Source organism: Vanessa cardui, chromosome 23, assembly GCF_905220365.1.
Source record: "Vanessa cardui chromosome 23, ilVanCard2.1, whole genome shotgun sequence".
Classification (NCBI taxonomy): Eukaryota; Metazoa; Arthropoda; class Insecta; order Lepidoptera; family Nymphalidae; genus Vanessa; species Vanessa cardui.
This window is the reverse complement of record NC_061145.1, coordinates 10,440,567-10,463,891: the sequence shown is the minus strand read 5'-3', so window position 1 is coordinate 10,463,891 and position 23,325 is coordinate 10,440,567. Positions and strand designations below refer to the sequence as shown.

Genomic DNA, 23,325 nt, shown 5'->3' with positions numbered 1-23,325 from the left:
ACGTTGTACAAACACGAAAGGTACAGAAAAACTTGTAACAGCAAGTTTCCGTCTCTGCAGAGTCAATACACCTTTCCTTGCGCAAGATTTACTTCTATAATAATCCGCAAATGTTATTACCGATGAAAATAATACATTTAAAGCACATATTCATTCAACTTTATTAAAAAAAAGTGTTGTAAAATACAAAAAGCATCTCTATAATGGTTCATTGGGAACCGCTTCACGGAAGACACTGGAAATTTGTTGTGAGGTCTCCTGACTTTGATATCAAGCTAGGTGGTTATAGCTACTAAGTACTGCACTGCTGTTTGAATTTCTAAGATACGACTGCGTTTGATATTTTAATGCAATACGAGCAAAGAAGAATAATATTAATTACCTACATCTTTTTAAAATTCTTAGGCAAATTGCCGAAATAGTATCATATAGAAGATAAAAAGGCATGGTGATAGTTTCCGTTGTTGTTTATGGGAGATTTTTTTGTGGAATAGCTTGGCGGACGAGCATATGGGCCACCTGATGGTAAGTGGTCACCATCACCCATAGACAAAGACGCTGTAAGAAATATTAACTATTCCTGACATTGTCAAAAACCTTGAGAACTAAGATGCTATGTCCCTTGTGCCTGTAGTTATACTGGCTCACTCACACTTCAAACCGGAACACAACAATACTGCGTACTGTCGTTTAGCGGTAGAATATCTGATGAGTGGATGGTACCTCCCCAGGCGGGCTTGCACAAAGACCTACCACCAAGTTATAATAAAAATATATTTTTTAATATAACAGTGGACATATACTAAAATAAATTAACAACCAAGTACGGAGGCTGTTATTTGATGATACTCTGTTAAATTTAAATTTTTAAAATGATAAAAAAACTATATTCGTTTTAAATCATCAAAATGTTTAATTATAATTTTACTGTCGAGCTATAAGCATTAAAACCAGCTATGTAAAATATAATTTCCAACCATTTACCTTGAAGTTTTATAATATGAAGGTTGCTTGCATTTGTCTTTGGATAGCGATACGAAATAATAATAAAAATTAGTGCTAATCCAGTCCACAGTGCACTTTAATATTGCTCTTGTCCGCTTACATTGATATCTCTCACAGTTATTTTCCATAAATACAAAAATAAAGCTTTGTTTACATCTCCGCCATATGTTAAAAATGGCCGCCGTTCTGAATGGTTCGTAATTTGTGACGAGATTTATTTTTCTCCTTTCCTTTTTTAACATGTATTTGATAAATTAAAATCAAAATTATAAATCAAGATACAATATATATTAATATTATAAATTTGAAAGTAGCTCTGTCTGTCTGTCGCTCTTTCACGACCAAACCGCTGAAACGAATTCGGTGATATTTGGTATGAAGCAAACCTGAACTGAGATGGCCTAGTGGTTAGAACGCGTGCATCTTAACCAATGATTGCGGGTTCAAACCCAGGCAAGCACCACTATATATATATATATGTGCTTAATTTTTGTTTATAATTCATCTCGTGCTCGGCAGTGAAGGAAAACATCGTGAGGAAACCTGCATGTGTCTAATTTCATCGAAATTCTGCCACATGTGCATTCCACCAACCCGCATTGGAACAGCGTGTTGGAATATGTTCCAAACCCTCTCCTTAATGGAAGAGGAGGCCTTGTCTCAGCAGTGGGAAATGTACAGGCTGTTACTTTACTTTAAACCTGAACTACACAAAAGGACAGAGGCTACTTTTTTTGCCTGACACCCTAAAACGAAGGAAGCTGCGGGCCACTACTACTACATATATATTTATATCACATTCATACGAACAGTTACAGCGAGACAGTAAAGTATTTTTGGGTTAAAGTCCAAACGTTGACTGGTCGAGACAAGGACGTTAAACCAGTTTTATGCCGACCACGTTATTTAAAGTCTCACTCAAACTCACTAAGAAATTACGAAACAAAATATTTATAACTATATATAATATCATACAATTAATTACAGGATTTATATCTTATAATATAAGCCGAAGATCAGTCATGTAAGAAACATGACTAGTTTACACCGTGAATACCCGAGATCAAGGTAGGATAAGTTGCGTCGACGGAATTACCCCACTGTGCTTAGATGTTACTACACATTAAACTATATTATATTTTTCTCAGCAAGGCCTATGTGTCCTTAGCTATTAAGGAGAACATTCAAGTCTGATAGCAAATTTCCTCGTAATGTTTCCTGTTGCAAACACGAGATGAATAATATATGGAATCATTTGACGATACAGTCATTCGTAACAAATCATTCGTGTCAAAATATGATACGTTTGAAAACGTCAATCGAATCTATGAACGAAGATATTATAGGCTGAGATAAGCCCTTTTGAAAGTATAATGGAATATAACCCATTTTCTGAACGGAAGATGTATTGACAGAATATCATTCAGTCGGATGATGGAAGGGCGACGGCTAAAAATGGCGGCGAAGAACTGTTAACATTTCTAATAGCGCCATTGTCTGTGGGTCTATGGGCGGTGGTGACAACTTGCATTCAGCTGGTACATATGCTCGACCGCCAAACTATGCTATAAAAAAGAGTGACTACAAAGACTCTTTTAACAGAGTTGCTCGTATCATGAAGTAAAAGTATGTACATTGCTACATAGTTAGTGTTTTACATGGATGAGTAAATTACTTATATAATCGAATCATAGCTATGTTTAGCTGAATAAAACCATTAGTTTACATAATTTAGAAGTTCTAAAATAATTTAAACGATTATAGCTGTTGCTCGCAACGTCTATATACTTTAATCATAACAAAATCACACAAGGCATGTGTCAAAATTAATCCTCCGTCATTTGACCAGTTTGTCAACACGCGTTCAATTAGTTACGGCGTTTTACGTTCGCAATAACATGTCTCAGTTTTCAATTCTTTGTGTTAACTGTGAATAAGTTATAATTATAACGATGTGTTTATCTATTATTTGTTTCGTTTTAAAATAATAAATAAACCTGTAAAGGGTATCCTAACCAAAGTGTTGGTTTCTAAAATAAAATTACGCAGATATTTTTAACTTTGCCGATTCATAAATTCAAATTTTTTTTTAATACATTGGTCAAGCAGGCATACTATTCGACACAAGATTATATGGTTAATAAATAAGCGTGGAGCTAATACTTGTTGATTTTCAGACAGGACATATTACATACATATACAATTGTATTTAGATAACATTACTTTATATTTTAAATGCTTAAAAAGAGTAACTACTAAGTTTCTTGCCTGTTCTTCTAGATAGAATCTGCATTCCGAACCGATGGTAGCTTCACTTAATATAGTTTGATAGATGATGATTCAAAAGTGCCTGTAAAAGCCTACTTTTGAATGACACTCCTGGCCTTCGCGTCCATATGAAAATAATTTGCTTATTTGCGGATGCTTTTTAACCGACTTCAAAAAAAGGAGGAGGTTCTCAATTCGTCGGGGCCTTTTTTTTTTTTTTTTTTTTTATTTTTTATGTATGTTACCGAATTACTCGAAGATGGCTGGGCCGATTTTGACAATTCTTTTTTTGTTTGAAAGGGCATGTTTTACAGGTGGTCCCATTGTCAGGAGATCAGGATCTGATGATGGGATCCTGGAGAAATCGAGGGAACTCCTCAAATTTTATAGGCAAACCTATAGTGATTTCGGTTTTATTCGAAGTGCCTTGGTCATATGCTCACGAAAAGTGACATTTGATGAAGTGAAACTGATGATGAAGACCACAACTGGTAATCAGAACCTAGTAGTAAGTAACTATTTTACGGGTTTAGTTCTATTTCTTTAAGATAGTCGTCAAGCAATTGATGTTAGTAAACATGCCTATGATGAAGTCTAGCTGATGGTTGACTACCAGGAGAACTCCTCAATGATTAACGGCATTGCATCGGGAAAAAATGGTATTGTCTAATTGGCGATAAGCAGTTAACATTAGGCTATTGTAACTTAGGTAACGCTTAATTTGAGTTGCAGTCCACATCGTATTGAAACGGCGTTCGATTATGTTTAGAGTCGAAAGCCGAAATGTACTGAGTATAATAAAGTGAATGACAAACACTACCAATTGTAATTATAAATAGCAAAACAACACTGAAAAGCAGTAAATAATTTTTTATAAATAAAAAAAAACCGCCTTCAAAACTGAACTAAAAAGAAAAAAATAATCAGTTACATCCATAACCAATTTACGATTTTTTAATCACCTTTTGAAGTCGGTGCCAACAAAGTAAATAAATTCCTATATTGAAATCATTTAATTTGTATCGATAGTAAGGTTTGTCTAATGGTGTCATCTATACAATAAATAGATTTAGTTTTTGTATGTATGTATTGTGTATTATGTAGGTATCTATATTAGCAATGTAGGCACCGACTTTGAGAGGTGATTAAAAAATCGTAAATTGGTTATGGATGTAACTGATTATTTTTTTCTTTTTAGTTCAGTTTTGAAGGCGGTTTTTTTTATTTATAAAAAATTATGTTACATTATTTTGAAGAGAAAAAATTTAAACAAAACTCTTCCTTTAGGTATTAACTTTCCAACCGTAGGTAGATTTATTTACAATCTATAAAGAAATGATAATCTAATCTATTGAATATAGGTTAAGCCTTAAATTATTACCTAAAAAGTTTCTATATAAAGTGCCAATACTCATCCTAAGTATAGCTTATGCTAGTTCAAATCACTGATCAAAGAATTATACTCAATAGTTTGTTATGTTTTAAACGACTAAAGAAAGTCAAACATTAGTCTTTAGTATGACAGCATATATTTTTAAACATTAATTAAATTTGACGGCTCTTAAAAATAATAATCATATGATATATTATTTGTCGCTCGTGGGTTCTCACTGATAAAGATGTCTTAGGTAGATACTATTTGTCCTGTTCCGGGGTCCAGCTTGTATGAAAAATTTTACAGTAATCGGTGTAGTATTTAAAACTTGACAGCGTATTAAACTTTTTCATATATATATTTTTTTTCAGTTAGTTGTATTTAAAGCATACCCACAACAATCCACACCGCCCCCCCCCCCATACACACACACACACACACAATGTTTCTTTCTCCTATCGGTATGAGATGTACTGGTTGTATTTTTTAGGACTTCAATAGCGACTTTAGTAGTTATGATAATTATATTAATTAATTTTTTATAATATTATTGAACTGACACTAAATAATTACCAAAAAAATATATTGAAATCGATATATCTATTTTGTATCTTGATTACAGAGGTACAAGATTTAATCATCTGTCTAAAAAAAACATGAAATATGTGTTTAAAAAAAAGGTCCTGGTGACGCAAATACCACCTTAAAGGTTGACTATGAAAAAAAAACAAGATAAACCTCTTTGTCTAAGACGTTTCATACGAAACTGTTTTGAGCTTCGATTTTTCTGTCGAATAGGTATTATTTTGTATGGTTTCCTAGATATAAAGTAGCTTAAGTCGCTTTTTCTCATTATCTTTTGGAATGACTAACTGGGGCCAATAAATGAGACAACATCATATATATTACTCTGATCCTAATGTAAAAAGCTACAGCACTTGTGTTATGGAAAATTAGAACTAATGACAGTACCACAAACACCCAGACCCAAGGCAACATAGAAATCTAATGATAATCTACATCGACTCGGTCGGGAATCGAACCCGCGACCTAGGAGTGGCGTACCCATGAACATGTGTACACACCACTCGATCATGGAGGTCGTCAAGTAAAGTGAGTATACAATCATCTTAACAATTTTGTATAATTTGATAATATGCCAATAGTACCAAGAATAAGTATAAACATAATATAGTGTATTACCGATCAGCCCCGGCATCGTATGGATGCAGAGTATTCCTATTTTACGGTTTAGTTAGACGGATGAGTGTATGGCCACTTGACGATAAGTGGTCACCAACATCTATAGACAATAGTGCTATAATATAAATTAACTACTTCTTACTTATACGGACTAGCAAAAAGCGCTACCACTTAGTAAAGTATAATTGAAAAATAAATAAAATATATATGATATAAGTTGTCTTATAGTTGTTAAATTATAGTGCTGATGCTATAAAATATATAGCATAGGCATACGGAAATTATAGCAGTGAATTTTTGTTTTGTATTCAATTATAATTTCCGGAATTTACCCACATAGTAATATGACATACAAATTACTTTGTGGTAGGGCTTTGTGCAAACCCGTCTCGGTATGTACCACCCACTCACCAGTTATTCTAAAGCCAAATAACAGTACTCAGTATTGTTGTGTTCTATTTTGAAGGCTGAGTGAGCCAGTGTAACTACAGGCACAAAGGACATAACATCTTAGTTCCCAAGGTTGGTGGCACAATGACGATGTAAGAATAGTTAACATTTCTTACAGCGTCATTGTCTATGGGTGATGATGCCTACTTACCATCAGGTGGCCCATATGCTCGTCCGCCAATCTATATCATAATAAAAACATAGTAGCAAATAAATAATTTTTTTGTAATATTAGTATTTATTGTGTATTAGTTTAAGACATATACTACTAATTATGATAATAATACTCATCTTTGCACTACAAATTAAAAAAATAAAAATTTCGTGTTTTCCCATTCTGACCAATAAAATTATTAGAGAACTATGCTTATAAAATTAAATAACATGAAAATTTTCCACTCTTAAGTCTAAATTAGTTCCTTATAACGGAGATAAGACGTTTTCTCTTAAGAATCGTCAGGTATTTTGACCCGAGTGTGACGCAAATCGTTTGACGTCACACTTGTGAATCAACAATTTTGCAAATCGAGTCGTTGCATTCATTCTCAGAATCATTAATTAAAATTGAAAACATTGGAATAATGTCAACAAAATAAAAATCTTTAAAATTACATTTTTTAATTTGAAATCAAATCAAAATACTTTATTCTAGTTGGCTTTTACAAGCACCTAAGCTACCATCGGTTTGGAAAGCATGTTCTACCGAATGGAACCGACGAGAAACTCAGTAGTTACTCTTTTTCAGCATTTAAAAATACAAAGTCATGTTAGTTATATACAACTATATATCTGTGTATGTATGTACTTCCCTTCTTCTTATCATAATCTCAATCTATTTTTCTAAGAGATTAATATTCAAAAACACTGAACTATTATTTTTAAAACAAAAACAGAATAACAATGAATATCAATTTCTAATTTTATCATAAGTTCAATACTTTACATTTTGAGAAACGCATAACTAAAATAAACTTCCCCTATTAAAACAAACCAACGAACAATTCCTATCTAAATAAATTAAATTAATATCCTATTTATTGTATTTATCTGTTTACATTTAACCTTTATTATATTATTTTTTTTTAAATTCTATTAAATACAAGGAAGCCTCATTGCCTCCACTGGTCAAGCTGACAGGAGGGCTAGTTCGTTTTTTGCCCAGAGGATCGGAATTGCGATTCAACGGGGAAATGCTGCTAGCGTTCTTGCCACCATTCCACGCGGTCAAAATTTATATAGTTACTAGTTTAAGTTCATATTTGTATATATTTAAGCATTTAATGTTATTAATTCTTATGTTAATAAAATACAGGGAAGAAATACAAACTTGTTTAAGTGATGTCTTTGCTTATTTCAATGAGAAAAAGATAAAAATATATTACAAACAATATAAATAATATTTGCTAACTGCCTTATCCATATGTAAATATTTAATGAAATGCGTTTTTTTGACATTACAACCTTCTACACCCTCTCCAAAGGACATGTTGATTACCACATAATATTTTAACAAAGTAATACCTTGAGTTTTGTAATTTCCAAGGCTTAGTATAACAACTTAATAAGCTTCCTACTAGTTGTATTTAAACAATTACATGTTAAATATTTAAGTGCATAAAACTCACATGTAATACTGACATAGTATCTAATACTCTAGGTAGAGTACGTAAAAATATAGCTATCGGTAGGCGGATGGTGAAATGGGTTACCTGATGGTAAGTGGTCACCACTGACTATAGAGTTTAGCACCGTATGAAAATTAAACTATTTCTCATATCGATAACTAAGGTTCTTTGTGCCTGTAGTTTACGCTGTCCCGTTGAGCGTTTAAAGCTAGACAACAAAAATATGAACATTGTAGGTGGTACCACCCAAACAGGTTTTTTCAAAGCCATCAAGAAAATTAACGAATATTAACTTTTTATGACTAAATTTTAATAATTCTTACGTAAATAAAATAATTTTCTACGAAAAAAAACTAACGTGTTTTAATCGTAAGAATTATATTTATAGGCACACTATCCACTTTACATCGCTCTTCCATTTTTCCCTCTCATCGTTCCATCATTCCTGGAAATCGTGGTCATGGTGGAGTATGGATACATAAAATATAAATACAGAAAATCCACAATAGGGCGATTTACAAAAATTTTCTACCTCGCATAACCACTCTGTGGAACAAGCTTTCGCCGGAGGTTTTTCCGAACCGATACGACTTGGGAACCTTCAAGAAAAGAGGGTACACTTTCCTTAAAGGCCGACAACGCAACGCCTCTGATGTTGCAGATGTCCATGGGTGATGGTAGTCACTTTCCATCAAGTGAGCCTTCTGTTTGCCCCTTATAACATAAAAAAGTACATAAATCACGATGGTTTACTCGTTTGACTTAATAGACCGGTTGGTCTGACCACCTGGTTCGCGCGCGGCCTCTAGTTCTTTTGCTCTCGGCGTTGCGAATTTTTACATAAAATATTCATAGTGAAATTTTTTGGGAGTCACGTGTTCTGTACATAGCATGATTCATATTATTCCAGAACACGTTTTTAGGCGATATGACCAGTGGCTAGAAGAAATATACAGAGAAATGCGGATTTTAACCCAGACATGAATCAATTTTTGTATCAATTCATTTCCATCAGTGAGAATCTATCCTGTGAGATACGGAAAAATCATTTCGTCTTTCAAAAAGTTGAGAACACCGAATTAAGATACGTCATTTTGATACTCGTATCACATTCCGATATTTGACGCTCGTGAACTGCGGTGAGTGTCGAGTTTCGGCACAGAATAGCTTTTCTGTTTGACGATTAAGAAAAATATCGTAAATAAACCTAAATATTTTAAATTAAATTCTGACACAGGTGTATTCGCTTCGCTTGCACTATCGAACAATCTATGTTATCTCCTCCTGCGCTCTGTCCAGCCAATTATCATTTTCTGACAATCGCCTTGGAACGCAACTTCTCAGCTTCGAATTTAACTTCAAAATGCATGATAATAATATTATACTAAATAATCTTATTTAATAGTTAAGTTAGTTTCACCCGTCAAAAAGTCAATAGCTGTTTGCATAGGGTATAAAAATAGAGGAGGCTGTAGCCCAGAATCAGGAACTGAGTCTCTTTTATTTAACTTTTTCACTTTAACCCACCGTAGAATAATCTTACTGCGGCGATCTTTTAGAAAATGCGGTAATCGTTTTTGTTTCCGCTTTCTAATTACATTCTAAAATTAAGTAATGTGAGCGGTCATTTATTTTATGTCGTGAACATATGTTGGTGTTATGTAAATATATGATTAATTTCATTATCTCGAACATTCGGGGTGTGGAGGCTGTATTTGACGAACTCCGTGATCAAAAAGTTTATACACCAGTTTTCATGGGTACGCCACTATCTCCGGTTTAATTCCCGGCAGAGTCGATGTAGAAAAAGTTCATTAGTTTTCTATGTTGTCTTGGGTCTGATTAATTGTGGTACCCTCGTTACTTCTCAATTTCCATTACATTTGGATCAGACTAATGTACATATGAGATGTTATCCAATATTAATTTATTTATGTGGATATTAATAATATTATAAAATAAAATCTTTTACTGATAGTATAATATATTACTTTGCTAATAACAAATCAAAATATAGATATATAAATTAGTTAGTATGTTTGTTTGTACCTATGCACCAGAAGGTTATATAAATAGGCTCTATGATGATTAACTTGTTCTTTAATATGACAGCATAAAAATTCTTATAAATAAAAATTAATAATATAGTTATGTACATATTCTATTCTATTAGTCAGTATGAACATATAATAAATAAGTTGCAACAGCCAGGTGGACTGATCATCAGAAAAAAAGGGGAAATTAGACAGGATGTACAAGACGAAAAGCTTTGGCACACTTTATAGGATAATGTATCTCTAGCTGTTGACTTCGATTCCCTGATGATGATGATGACATTCAAGCAGATGTATTCAAATAATAGCTGTAAATAGTAGATTGTTTTTTGTTTATCAAAAAATAAATACGCCGTTATTTTTTGGATACATGTAGATTTCGATTTAAATTCTTATTATTGTCATATCGTCCTCCTGCCATTATCCCAATTTTATTCAGGTCGGCGCAGCATGTCTTCTCCTTCCATACTTCTCTGTCGGACGTCATCTCACAAGTAACATTATTTCTAACCATATCTACTTTCACACAATCTATCCTTCGTTTCTTTAGGCGTCCTCTACCTCTTCATCCATCCACATCCATGCTTAAGGCCTTCCTTACAACATGGTAGTCATTCCTCCTCATAATATATCCACATAATATGTTATAGTACTTAATTATTATTATTAATGGTTTTATTTTATAATGTAAGATTGCGCCTTTTTTACATTAACGCCTTTAATAATTTCGTATGACGTAGGTAATGTTTACGATACTGCAATTGTTTTTTGCTTGGTAACGAAATTATATTTATAATAAAAGATATATAAAGCTTCGATAAAGATATACTACTGGTTAAACTATATGATCATATTTATACAAACATTACGTACTTTAAGATTACAGAAACAATATTTGTTTCATAATATTTAATAAAAAATACCTACCTATATACAAAAATAATAGTAATCCATTGAGTCAGCCTATCGACGCCACCTAGCAATCGATCATGACAACAGAATATAATTGTCAACGCTTTACGATCGTTCTTTTTATACACAACAGATGGCGCTGCAATGACATGCCAATAGATGGCATTAGTATAACATAAATTTATTTGACAGTCAGCAAAATAATTACTTATTCGAGACATGTTACATGTTCGCTTTGGAATAGCAGGTCTGGTATCCAATAATTATTTCCCACTCTCTGTGCTGTTAGGATTGGTCTTGGCTATCCAGTTAACAAAGCAAATTACAAAAAAATTATGTCAACTTTGTTTCAAAAGAATCTGGGCGATGTGTTAAATTGAAAACTAGTAAACGTTTCGCCAGGCATATAGAAGAAAAGAAGACTACGTTTTTCTTTGGGCTTTCCTACATGCACAAGCTTGAGGCATACTAAATTTCAAAAAATTCGATTAAGTGGTTTTCTTGAAAGCTAAGATATGACAGAGTTACTTTAGCAGAGTATGTATACTTTATTGACACACAAAAATGTTACGACTAATTTCGGTCTTGCCATAATTATAAACTAAAACTAAATGCGTATATTTTTATGTATGGGTTAAATTTTAAACAAACCATGCTGTCTCTTTCTTTTGTTACTGCGTTAATTACGAAAGAAAGAGATAGCCAATGTTTATCAAAACATCTTTATTGCGACTTCTAATCTCACAACTCAAAGATACGATGTTTATATATACATAAAAGGTTTTCTCAAACACACATTGATTATATAACCGCTAGTTTGTTCCAGTGACTACGACGAGTGATGAAAGTTTTATAGGTTTTTCTTGCATTACCAGCTTAGAGATAGGAAGTAAAATAAGTAGACTTCCGTATCTCAGATAGTATTTAAAGTAAGTTACTTATTCTATAGTGCGAGAGAATAAGGGAATACAAAGCGTATTTAACTGCTTCTAGAAGTTTTAGACTATTACATCTCCGGCAAAAACGAAAAAGATGATAGCGTTATTATTTACGAAAATAAAGCTCAAAAGCAGACGTATATTTCAACAATATATAGCATGGGAAATTGCTGGGATAAGGCCTCCTCCTCCATTAAGGAGAGGGTTTGGAACATAGTACATATTACTTTTACTTTTTTTTATATCTGCTGTCTGTATATTTGGACCTCCTAAACTCCTTTACGGATTGTAATGCAGTGTTCATCATTAAATAGAACGATTCAAGAGGAAAGTGTATGTGTAAAATCATGTTAATTATAGTATAAAAAGTTCGACAATTTCATATTTCCTAACCGGACCGAAAAAGAATAATTTTTCTATTTATGTTTGTTCTAGAAATCCTTATTGTACCAGTGTGAAGCCGGAAAGGACAGCTAGTTTATGTATAATATAAAGTTGATAATCCCCTAGCAAAATGCATCATCTAGGTTAACGGGACCCGTTCGTCAACATCTCAGCAGCACGCGAAAGCAGTCCTTACGTCATCAGGTCAACTCCTCATAACGTTTGCATCATAATGTTATGTTGGTTTATCAATGGCTATCTATTTGCAGTGTGTGTTCTTAGTTTGATTACCGTCTCAATTATTATTCAAGAGAAATCATCTTCCGTATCGGATTATTGAGATAAATACTCTACTTTTCTACAATATAATCGAAGATACTTATAACCTATTCAGAATTTTTCACAAAATATGGACTCTTAATAGAGCCGAGATGGCCCAGTGGTTGGAACGCGTGCATCTTAACCGATGATTGCGGGTTCAAACCCAGGCAAGCACCGCTGATTCATGTGCTTAATTTGTCTCTATAATTCACCTTCTCCTCAAAGGGAGAGGAGGCCTTGAGCCCAGCAGTGGGAATTTACAGGCTGTTGATGTTGTTGATGTATGGGCTCTTATTTTCAAATATGTTAGAGTTAGGTCTAAATCGTTAAAGAACTCTTTCTCTTTTCACTCTCTTTTTTTATGAAATAGCTTGGCGGCCGAGCATATGGGCCACCATTGGGTGGCCCATATATGCTCGTCCGCAAAGAAATAACTATCGTCGTCAAAAATAAATAACTATTCCTTACATCGTCAATACGCCACCAACCACATAGCCTTACCACCAAGTAAACAAATTTTTAGGTTAATGTTGGTGGCCTTGAATCTAATATTAATTGTACATATTTCAGTAGATGTAAAGCATGTGTTAGATATATGACAAACAAATTAATACCTATTGAAATAACTATAGTCTATTTCAATCGGAGAAGGAATGAAAATAAACAAATATTAAATATACTATAATTTGGTAATTACTCAGTTATATTTGACACAATTAAGTCTTCTTGATAAATACATCTATATGTATAATATAACACTATTTCACATTACTACTTATGTCCTCTTTAATTTTACTTCTTTTTAAAACTTCGTCCATAATTAATTTCATAGATTACCAATAACATCGCTGATCGTTTCAATTATACAGAAAGATTTGTTTATTTGACTTTTGTCTTCTTGTGATTGAAATAGTCTTTATATCATTTGACTCGCCAGAAGACTCTAGGTTTTGTTTAGTCTATGTCATGTCTCTGGTTAAAGACTTATTATGATAATAATACTTATATAACATTATCGTAAGTTTCTGAAAACACAGTATTGATCTGTTTAAGCCTACATACAATAAATGAAAACATATGTATGTATCTGTCGAGACCTAAATTCAATAAAAACAAATACTTAATGTGTTACAAAGCAATAGAATTTAATTTTCAACTGAATTGAAATGCACTTACGCTGTTGTCCAACTGAACATTTGCTTGACCCTCTCCGTCCTGAAGTCCTTCGTCGCCATTTTAACTGTAAACAAAACAAGGACATTAATCTATACATACAATAAAATTGGAGTGTCTGTTTGTAATATTAAAAAAAAACCTTTTTACTCAATGCATATGTATGTTTACACGGTACATATACCAAAATAACAATTTTTTACAATTTTTGTCTGTTTGTTTATTCCGGCTAATCTCTAGAACGGCTGGACCGATTTTGACGGGACTTTCACTGGCAGATAACTAATATAATATTTTTTTGTTAAATTCAAATACGAATTTTATTAAAAAAAACTCGACTGTCGAATTTATCTAATCAAAACAAAATATACTTTATTCAATTATACTTTTATATTTGTTTTCATATAATTTCATTGTAAACTGACAACGCCTGTCGCACATTGTATATTTTTTTTTTATTGCTATAGCTCTGCTCCATACCCGAACAGTAGCTTTTTTCCGTAACAATTAATATTCCGTAAGAATTTTCTTTAATTTTCTGCACATCTAAAACTGGAATTCTTCAAAATGAGACCAAAATCGATCTTATACATATATGCAGCTATCGTCCCATTATCACTGAGACAAAATCGACTGACGCTGTTAATATATAAGATAATGCAATAAAGAAGCTCACATATACAAACATATTAACTTATAATTACGCTTCTTTTTTGGGCAGTCGTGTATTAATTACGTCATCGAAATTGAATAAAAAATACACGATTATAACGTTGTTATAAAATATGAACGATAGTCAATATAGAATAAATCTATACATGTAATAAAATTGATGTGTCTGTTTGTAATATTAAAATAACATGTATATATGCACACGATCCATATGTATATCAATATAACGTATTTTACAATTTTTTGTCTGCCTATTTGTTGGGATGGCCCAGTGGTTAGAACACGTGCATCTTAACCGATGATTGCATATTCAAACCCAGACAAGCACCACTATATATAAGTGCTTAATTGTTGTTTATAATTCATCTCGAGCTCGGCGGTGAAGGAAAACATCGTGAGGAAACCTGCATGGGTCTAATTTCATCGAAATTCTGCCACATGTGCATTCCACCAATGGAACAGCATGGTGGAATATTTTCCAAACCCATTTCTTAATGAAAGAGAAGGCCTTATCCCAGCAGTGGGAAATTGACAGGCTGTTACTTTGCTTTTACTTCACTGTTTGTTCCAGCTATATCTGGAACGGTTGGACAGATTTTGACGAGACTTTCCCTGACACATAGCTGATGTAATAAGAAGTAACTTAGGCTACAACAATAACTTGTTGTTAAATTCAATCGCGCACAAAGTTGCGGGCACAACTTGTATTATACATAGTCTTTACTCACGATGTCAGTGTTCGGTTTTTGGGACAAGGTCGGCCTTCGTTCTTACGTTAAGAAACATATACTACGTTAAAAGTTCTATAAAATTTCCATTGATGATGATGCTATCGAAAAACTTGTATAGTTATAGTATATATACTTATATAGACTTAGAGTTTAGTTGAGGACAATGGGAATTATGTGTGTACTCGAAGGCATAAAATGCAAGACTTACAAAAATTCTAATTTAACTACTGTAATTTCACTAGTTCAGGATGGCAAAATAAAATTATGTTTTACAATGATGCTCCAATCTAATAATTTGATATAAATTATAATATATAATAACTACTGAGTATCTTGCCGAATCTACTTTCCGAACCGGTGGTAGCTTCACTTAACTGTAAAATGACGATTCAAAAGTTCTTGTAAAAGCCCACTTGAATAAAGTTTATTTTGTTAGATGAAAGCTAAATGTTGTCAGCATGCTTTTACTTTGTTTGGGATAGATTACTCGAAGTTGTTTCTGTAACAATATTAATAAAGCTATTTCATAATCGTATTAGTATATTGTGTGTGTGCATTTTATTGCCATCTATTACCTACAGGACTACTGTCATACACATATATTCCAGTATACCCGTGGTAGGTGATTGTTGTTCAACTGTAGATATATTTTTTATTTGGTTATTAAGTTGCTGTTACCAAACTCAGATTCATCAGCCAAACGATTGCTAAATGTATGCGATAAACATAGATATCCCAGACATTAAAATTAACGTTGAGACGTAACAGTATCTTCGTACTATAAACAACGATTTTCACAACACGCTGTATAAAAAAAGATCGTTCGCATGCAATACAAATAATACGATAATTTGTATTGTCTGCGCGTCGATAACTCCAACATTCCCAGCAGATATTTGAAGGTTAATGTATGTTGTTGTGTTCACAATAACGTGTTGTTTTTATTACAAATACATCTGCATACTTTTTTGCATGAAACGAAATATTTAAAATAATTACTAAAGCTGTCAGGCCTGTAAAGCTATCAATCAAACTGCGTTTAAAATGTAAGAATGCGTAGGTACCGTCTTAGGTGGATAAATGATTCTCCTAACCAACATTACTCCAATTTGTACTCTGAATCGAGTGATTTTCATATCGTCAGTTAATTGATTAATCCATTTATATAATCATATTAATACATGTTTAACGCATCTTCTGAAGTATGTACTTTTTCAAATTTTCAAATAGACTATACAATTTTTAGTTTCACTACACGTTCAAATTAAAAGGTTAAATATATAAAAACCTATTTACAAAAAGACGCATAAAATATTTTTTATTATTTCCTGTTGATTACATCTTTAGTGCATGTTTAAATTAAGTAATAATTAATTAAAAATTATTGAAATTTTTTGACAATCAAATCTGAGTAACAGATCGGAGTAGACATATTAGTTGAGCATGTTCTCGTGCCTCGAAAAGCACGCTAAACCATTAATTCAGCCCCTAAACTCTTCGCGCTGGAATTGCCGTAACCGATAGTAAGAGTTAAGGGAATATATTGGAGCTCTTACAAGAAAGAGTGCCTCATCTCCTTGGGCTCCCTTAAAATTCGCTGCCGTGACCGAAATCGGTCTCATCAACGTCACTATTTCATGTATACCTTTAAAATCAGTTACTAAGACTGTTATGTAGATGTTACCGTTGAACATTATCCAGTGAAAATTTATTTTAACTAAAGACATAGGCCAAGTTAATTTAATGCCCCGAACCGTGCCTATTGGCTGTATTATGTAACGTTTCTCATAAAAAGTACGAAACACACACTGCATCATCATTACATAGTATAAAACAAAGTTGCTTACCGCGTCTGTCTATGTGTATGCTAAAAATTATACAACGGATTTTGAAGTGGTATTTTTAAGAGATAAAGTAATTCAAAGGGAAGGTCTACATGTATAATACTTAGTCAAAAATAATTTTAACAAAATTATCAAACTATAAACACTTTATAAAATAACGTAAGAGGCTGTAAACGTCTCACTACTGAGAAGCTTCCTCTGCCCTTCAGGACGAAGTTTGGAACTTTTCCCACCTTGCTGGTCTAATATGGGATGGTGTAATATTTATACTAATATGTTTTGTTGGTCATATTATTTAATATATTTTAAAGTAAAATATCTATCTAGATAAATCCAAGTATTAATAGAAGTAGTCAAAGTGGGGGTTAAAAATTAGTTAATTAATAATCCTAACTTAATAAAAAATTACACAAACGATCTACTCATTGTTGAGTCGATCGTTTTTATCGTAACATGCAATTAACGTAATTATGAGGAAAATAACGAGTTGCGCCTGCGCAAGACGAGTAATAAAATAAAGGCTACATGGAAAATGGTTAACTTACAGTCATACATATTTGTGTAATACAAAACAATTGAATCTGAATAATTAGCGAACAGGCAGAATGACAGGCAACTAAATAAACAGTAAACAGTTGATTTATGTACGCGTCTGATAAATGGTGGGAATACACAGTTATGAGACAAAGTTATGTCTACCATTGTCTTGTACGTATTCCAAGTGGGTTTAACTACGTCTCAACTTGGTAATATCTTTCAATGTTTTCAAAATCCAAGGGTTTATTTTAACGCGAGAGTATATGTGTATGTGTATTTAACACTCTTTCTAATGGTATAGAAGTGCTATGTATAAAATAACTTATTGTATTCTTCTGTGCATGTGTGTGTTTATGTATTAAATCAGTTTATATAGTTATGTGTTCTGAAAAGTAATTAAAAATAAACAGGTTTTATTTATAACGCACAGCTAGGTTACTTTTACAGAGTTTCTTAATTTAGTAACTTAATCTGTAAAGACTATTACTTATTAAGGAATAGTTTTACATAAAAGTTAAGTAAAACATGAAAAACAAATATTACCTATACGAAATTAAAAAAATAATATTTGTAAAATAATACAAATGTATCAACAATTTGATTTCAGCGAGGAAGTGCATGTGACAGTCTCTGTCAGACAACTCACAACCATAAATATTACGAATAACCATTAAACTTAAAATTAAAGTAAAGTAAAGTAACAGCCTGTAAATTTCCCACTGCTGGGCTAAAGGTCTCCTCTCCCATTAAGATGAGGGCTTGGAACATATTCCACCACGCTGTTCCAATGCGGGTTGGTGGAACGCACATGTGGCAGAATTTCAATGAAATTAGACTCATGCAGGTTTCCTCACTATTTTTTCCTTCGCCGCCGAATACGAGATAAATTATAAACACAAATAAAGCTCATTTATATGGTGGGTTTGAACCCGAAATCATCGGTTTAGATGCACGTATTCTAACCACAGGGCTATCTCTGCTCGTAAAAATATTAAACAAAGCAAATAATTCGTTCAAATTTTCGACCGTCACAGGATGTCAATATCTAAAGATTTTTTAAAAGCAAATATTTTTAAAATTATTTATAATATTTTTTTCTTATTTTTCTGATCACCACCATCATTTGACGGCTTCACGTTGATTTTCAAAAACACTCTCATCTCTAATCAATTTCGAGGCATCCTTGAATTAAGTAAAATAAACAGCTGTGAATGAATTGATATGTCTGGTCGAAGTATTAATACTCCTTGGTATTCAACGTGGATTCGTGGAAAATTACGTTTCGAATGTCGACCAAAATGTCTGTAGAACTTTGGAAGTAAAAACGTGGACTAATGTTTTACGAATAAAGTCTTATTAATGCAAACCTACTTTCTTGCATAACACAGCAGAACTATTAGTAAATCTCCTGGATTATGCAACACTAAAGATGGTTTAATTGTGCTCCTCCCGTCATTGGAATGTACACATATTTATATGTGATGAAATTTCTTTCTGTTTAAAAATACTTTTTGCTATGCATACTGTGGTCTCCTATAATTGAAGGAGCACATAAGTTGTGTGACCCCTATACCGTTTTATTTTGAATGTGTTATCAGTGTGTATCCTTTGTTGGAGACTCATAAATGAATAGATAAATAAATAAAATAATTTGTTCTCTACAATTTTTTTTAAGAATGTTATCGTTTACAAAAAAATCAATAAACGATTCGAAATCCAATCTTATTTGATAGTCGGCGAGTACATATCGGTGAACACCTTAAACCGGTTTCTAACGGAACAAATAAATTTATCCTTCGAGGCATGCGTTTGACCCCCTTTGAACTAGAGTTGGATTAGAAACGCATGTTAAAATAAAAATGAACAACTGTTTCAAATATAAAATTACGCTTCGTATGTAAGTATTGTTTTGCGTAAATGCTAGTTTGACAAGGTATTGTTAGATGCAAAAATACAAAGACATAACGTCACATAATCTCATTTAAAATAGAGTCTAAATTACAGAGCATTTTACAGGCCTTTTACAGATTTACAATTAACGTGCTGTAGAGTAATATTTTTGTTGCGTAGGTGTGGCCGCAGCTTTACAGATGATTCTGCATCAAGGACGTTTCCGCTTCGCTTCGTCGTCGGAAACATGTTTGTGGTTTTATCCCTCGAAAATTTAGGTGATTAAATCGTTAGCAGCCTTGAGCGCGTTGATGTCTATAAATACTGACACGAAAAACAATATTTGGACGAGTTTATTCAAAATTAAATTATGTTTTAATACTCAGTTCTCATTATACTCAGTACTTTTTAAGGTCTATTGCATTGTCTATTATAGCGTGATAGCTTAAATTAAACTCTACATTACTAGAGATTATGTAAGTTTGAGTTTAACGATATAATTGGTATTTTTCGGTTAGTGAGTATTATATGGAGAAAGTTTGAGAGACAAAACGCTACTGAATTCCAATGGAGTTCGCTTAATCCAAAATACTATTAAATATTGCCTGAATCATTCTATACTTATTGTACGAGACTCTCGTTTCCTTCGTGGCGTATCCAGGAATTTATGGCGCCTTGAATATTATAGGGAAAATAGCCCATAAAATAATAATAATTTAGAAGATAAAATAAATAGATATATAAACTATAACAAACTGTATGAGACAATGTAAGTTATATAGTAACGAATCATGGAATTTTCCTTCACCGTAGAGTGGTGGTAGGGCTTTGTGCAAGCCCGTCTGGGTAGGCACCACCCACTCATCAGTTATTCTACCACCAAATAACAGTACTCAGTATTGTTGTGTTCTGGTTTGAAGGGTGAGTGAGCCAGTGTAAGCGGCACAAAGGACATAACATCTTAGTTCCCAAGGTTGACGATGATTGACGATGTAAGGAATAGTTAATATTTCTTACAGCGTCATTGTCTATGGGTGATGCTGACCACTTACCATCAGGTGGCCCATATGCTCGTCCACCAACTTATACCATAAAAAAAGTATATTATTGTATTGTTTTTGTAATATTAAAACATGTCTTGATTGTCAATTTATTTATAAATAATATATCAGCGTAGACACGTGCTCATTACAAGCAAACTACTTTTACTTTCGATAAGTATCCGATGTTTCACGGGATATCGTATTAACAAAGCAACATCCTATTAGAAACGTGCGGACGGACAAATTGCGTTATACGCTGGTTGCTGTACAATTAAATAAATGTGCAATTTGAACAAATTCCAAACGTTACGATTTAATGTTTCATTTGAACATTATCACGAATTCTAATCAAATCAAAAATGTATGAATGGTGGATAATCATTCAATTTTTTTTGTATTTCTTTTTTCAGTATGAATGATTGGATATTCAAGCTGCATTCATCCAAAACAGTCAGGTCTCCTTACTATGTTTTCCTTTAGCACGAGATGAATCGTAAATACAAATGAAGAGTCTTTACCGATCATTTTATTATCCCGTCCTAATACAGATAACCAATGGATAAAATATTTTTAAATATATATCTGTCAGAAACGATCTCTAAAGAGGTTTTCGCGCCTAGTCTATCTGATTGAGGAATTAGAGGCGGGCTAAAATGTGACCGGCATTTTTAAAATAAAATAGTTTATATTACATTAACAGATGTAGAGTATAAATGTTTAAAAGTTATTAAAATCATTCCAATTTTAAAAACAACAATTATTAATTGCCAGTACTTGTCACTTTATAGACCAATTGTAAAAAAAAACTATTTCGTTATGGATGTCATTGTACTATCAATTACCCAAATATCCGATCCGCGTCATAACGACTTATATATACACATAATTATACTTTCAATGGAAAGTACTAGCGTACAAACCCATCTTACATCGATAAATAATAGAGTTATGGAACGCCTTTGTCTCTTGGTTATCTAACACTGGAAGCGCTGTTTCTCATCATTTTTATTAATATTGCGCAATCGTATGCGCAAACAGCCGTGTGTTAGAAATTTCTTTTGTCATATTGTCTCTCACCAATGAATCAATATGTTCCTCGAAGAGGCTTCTAAACATTGTATTCACTTTATTAAATAAGCGTAATAAACATGCGATTCGTAATACAAATTCTACTGTCAAATAATTTTATACTATATATATTATATGTATTTTTGGAACCAGGAGTGGGAAGTAGATTAATCTCTAAAACAATTATCTTTAATTTACAATAACAATCAATCTACCAAAAAAAAAAACATTTAGTCTACAACACAAATAACCATCAATAATCACATTACACCGTAATAATAATCATCGCGATCTAATGTGTCAGCCGAAAAACTCCCGCCCTTTTTTTTAAAGGGAAGTTGTATGACTTGGCGCAGATGTTGCTTGTTTATGCCAACAGTATATTTTATACTAACCAATAATTTAAATTTATATCAGTGTTAAAATAAGGTACAGGTACTAACTCTATATTTGTAATATCTATATATGATACCAGATGAGCCTGCGGCTTTATTCATGCGAAATTTATAAAACACTAACTTCCAACACTCTCATTCTGATGAGAAGCCCAACAATTTCCTTTATAAAAACTCTCGATTATGATATGTAAAAGAGGTAGCTGGGTTAAAATATGATTCGAATTGATGATTCTCTAAAATGTATTACAAGGTTCATTAGTGTAAAAATGGATTATGAACATTATTTATTAATGATTTATTGACAAAACTGATTGAGAGTAATGAAAATACTGAAATAAATTTATAGAACAATAATTACGACCTCTGCTTCTCTCGTGCTCCAGGGCCTCCAATCCATAGTTTCCCAGAAACACGAGATCATTTTATTTGACTCACTACGAGTAGTATAACTAAGTATCTAGTAAATTTATGCATTGATTATTTTTTGCTTATATTATGAATAAATTACGTTTCATTTCATTCATTTTATTTCAATAGCTACACATGATATATGACCAATAAATTAAAAATACATGATGTACGAGGAGAGGTCAAAATAATTAAAGTAATTGGTGTTCTTACGAAATAAAGGAAAACTTGTAATGATCGGCCATAACAGGTACAAAGGTGCGGCACTCGGTTACTTAATTATGACTTACGTCGTATAAGATCTGTACCGAAAGGAGGCTCGAACTGGAAATCGAACTTCGAAGCACCGTGAGTGATACTGCTACATCAATAAGGAAATTATTGCTTGCAATGTCACCTTTAATGTTACTTTTTTTTACATAATAAATTAAATATAAACAGCCCGTAAATTCCCCAATAATGGGCAAAGGACTCCTCTCCCTTTGAGGAAAAACACAAATTAAGCATTCGGTTAAGATGTTCGCGTTCTAACCACTGGGCCATTTCGTTTCGGCCATGCTACTTTTTTACAAGAAAATATTGTACACAAACTACTACTAAAATTGTCTACGTCTTAATCTCATACGACGTAAGGCTTTGTTATGACACTACCTGGTACCTGGTGCCTGGATAGACGGTGGAAACATGTGGTGATACACGTTATTTCAGGCGGAAAAGGACAGTATTGAGGAATGTGGGGCCGAGCACACCATTATCCTGTGTCTGTCATGTGCAAAGAACATGACTATAAAATAAAGTTAAAATAATAATTATATGGTATTCCTTGAAACGTAATCACTTTTATTACAGCCTTCCATATTTGTTTCGGATATAAATGCACGCTTAAATTACAGTTCAAAATGTCATGTAAACAATTATCGAATCACCTTCTCCGATGAGTTCCGTATATGAACATATTTTAAGATATTCAGATGGGCAATCTGATGATTAATAGCTGTATACCTTATCATATAAATATACTAACAA

At 32.7% G+C, this 23,325-nt stretch overlaps 1 protein-coding gene across 1 annotated transcript in view; it reads right to left on the bottom strand.

Moving 5' to 3' along the window:
- The window catches only part of LOC124539724 (ABC transporter G family member 23), a 102,284-nt gene that overhangs the window by 64,201 nt on the left and 14,758 nt on the right, over positions 1–23,325 (bottom strand). Inside the window, exon 2 of the mRNA XM_047117065.1 lies at positions 13,712–13,775. Within this exon, the coding sequence (XP_046973021.1) occupies positions 13,712–13,770 (59 nt within the window). The 5' untranslated portion in view covers positions 13,771–13,775. The remainder of the gene's footprint in view (positions 1–13,711; positions 13,776–23,325) is intronic.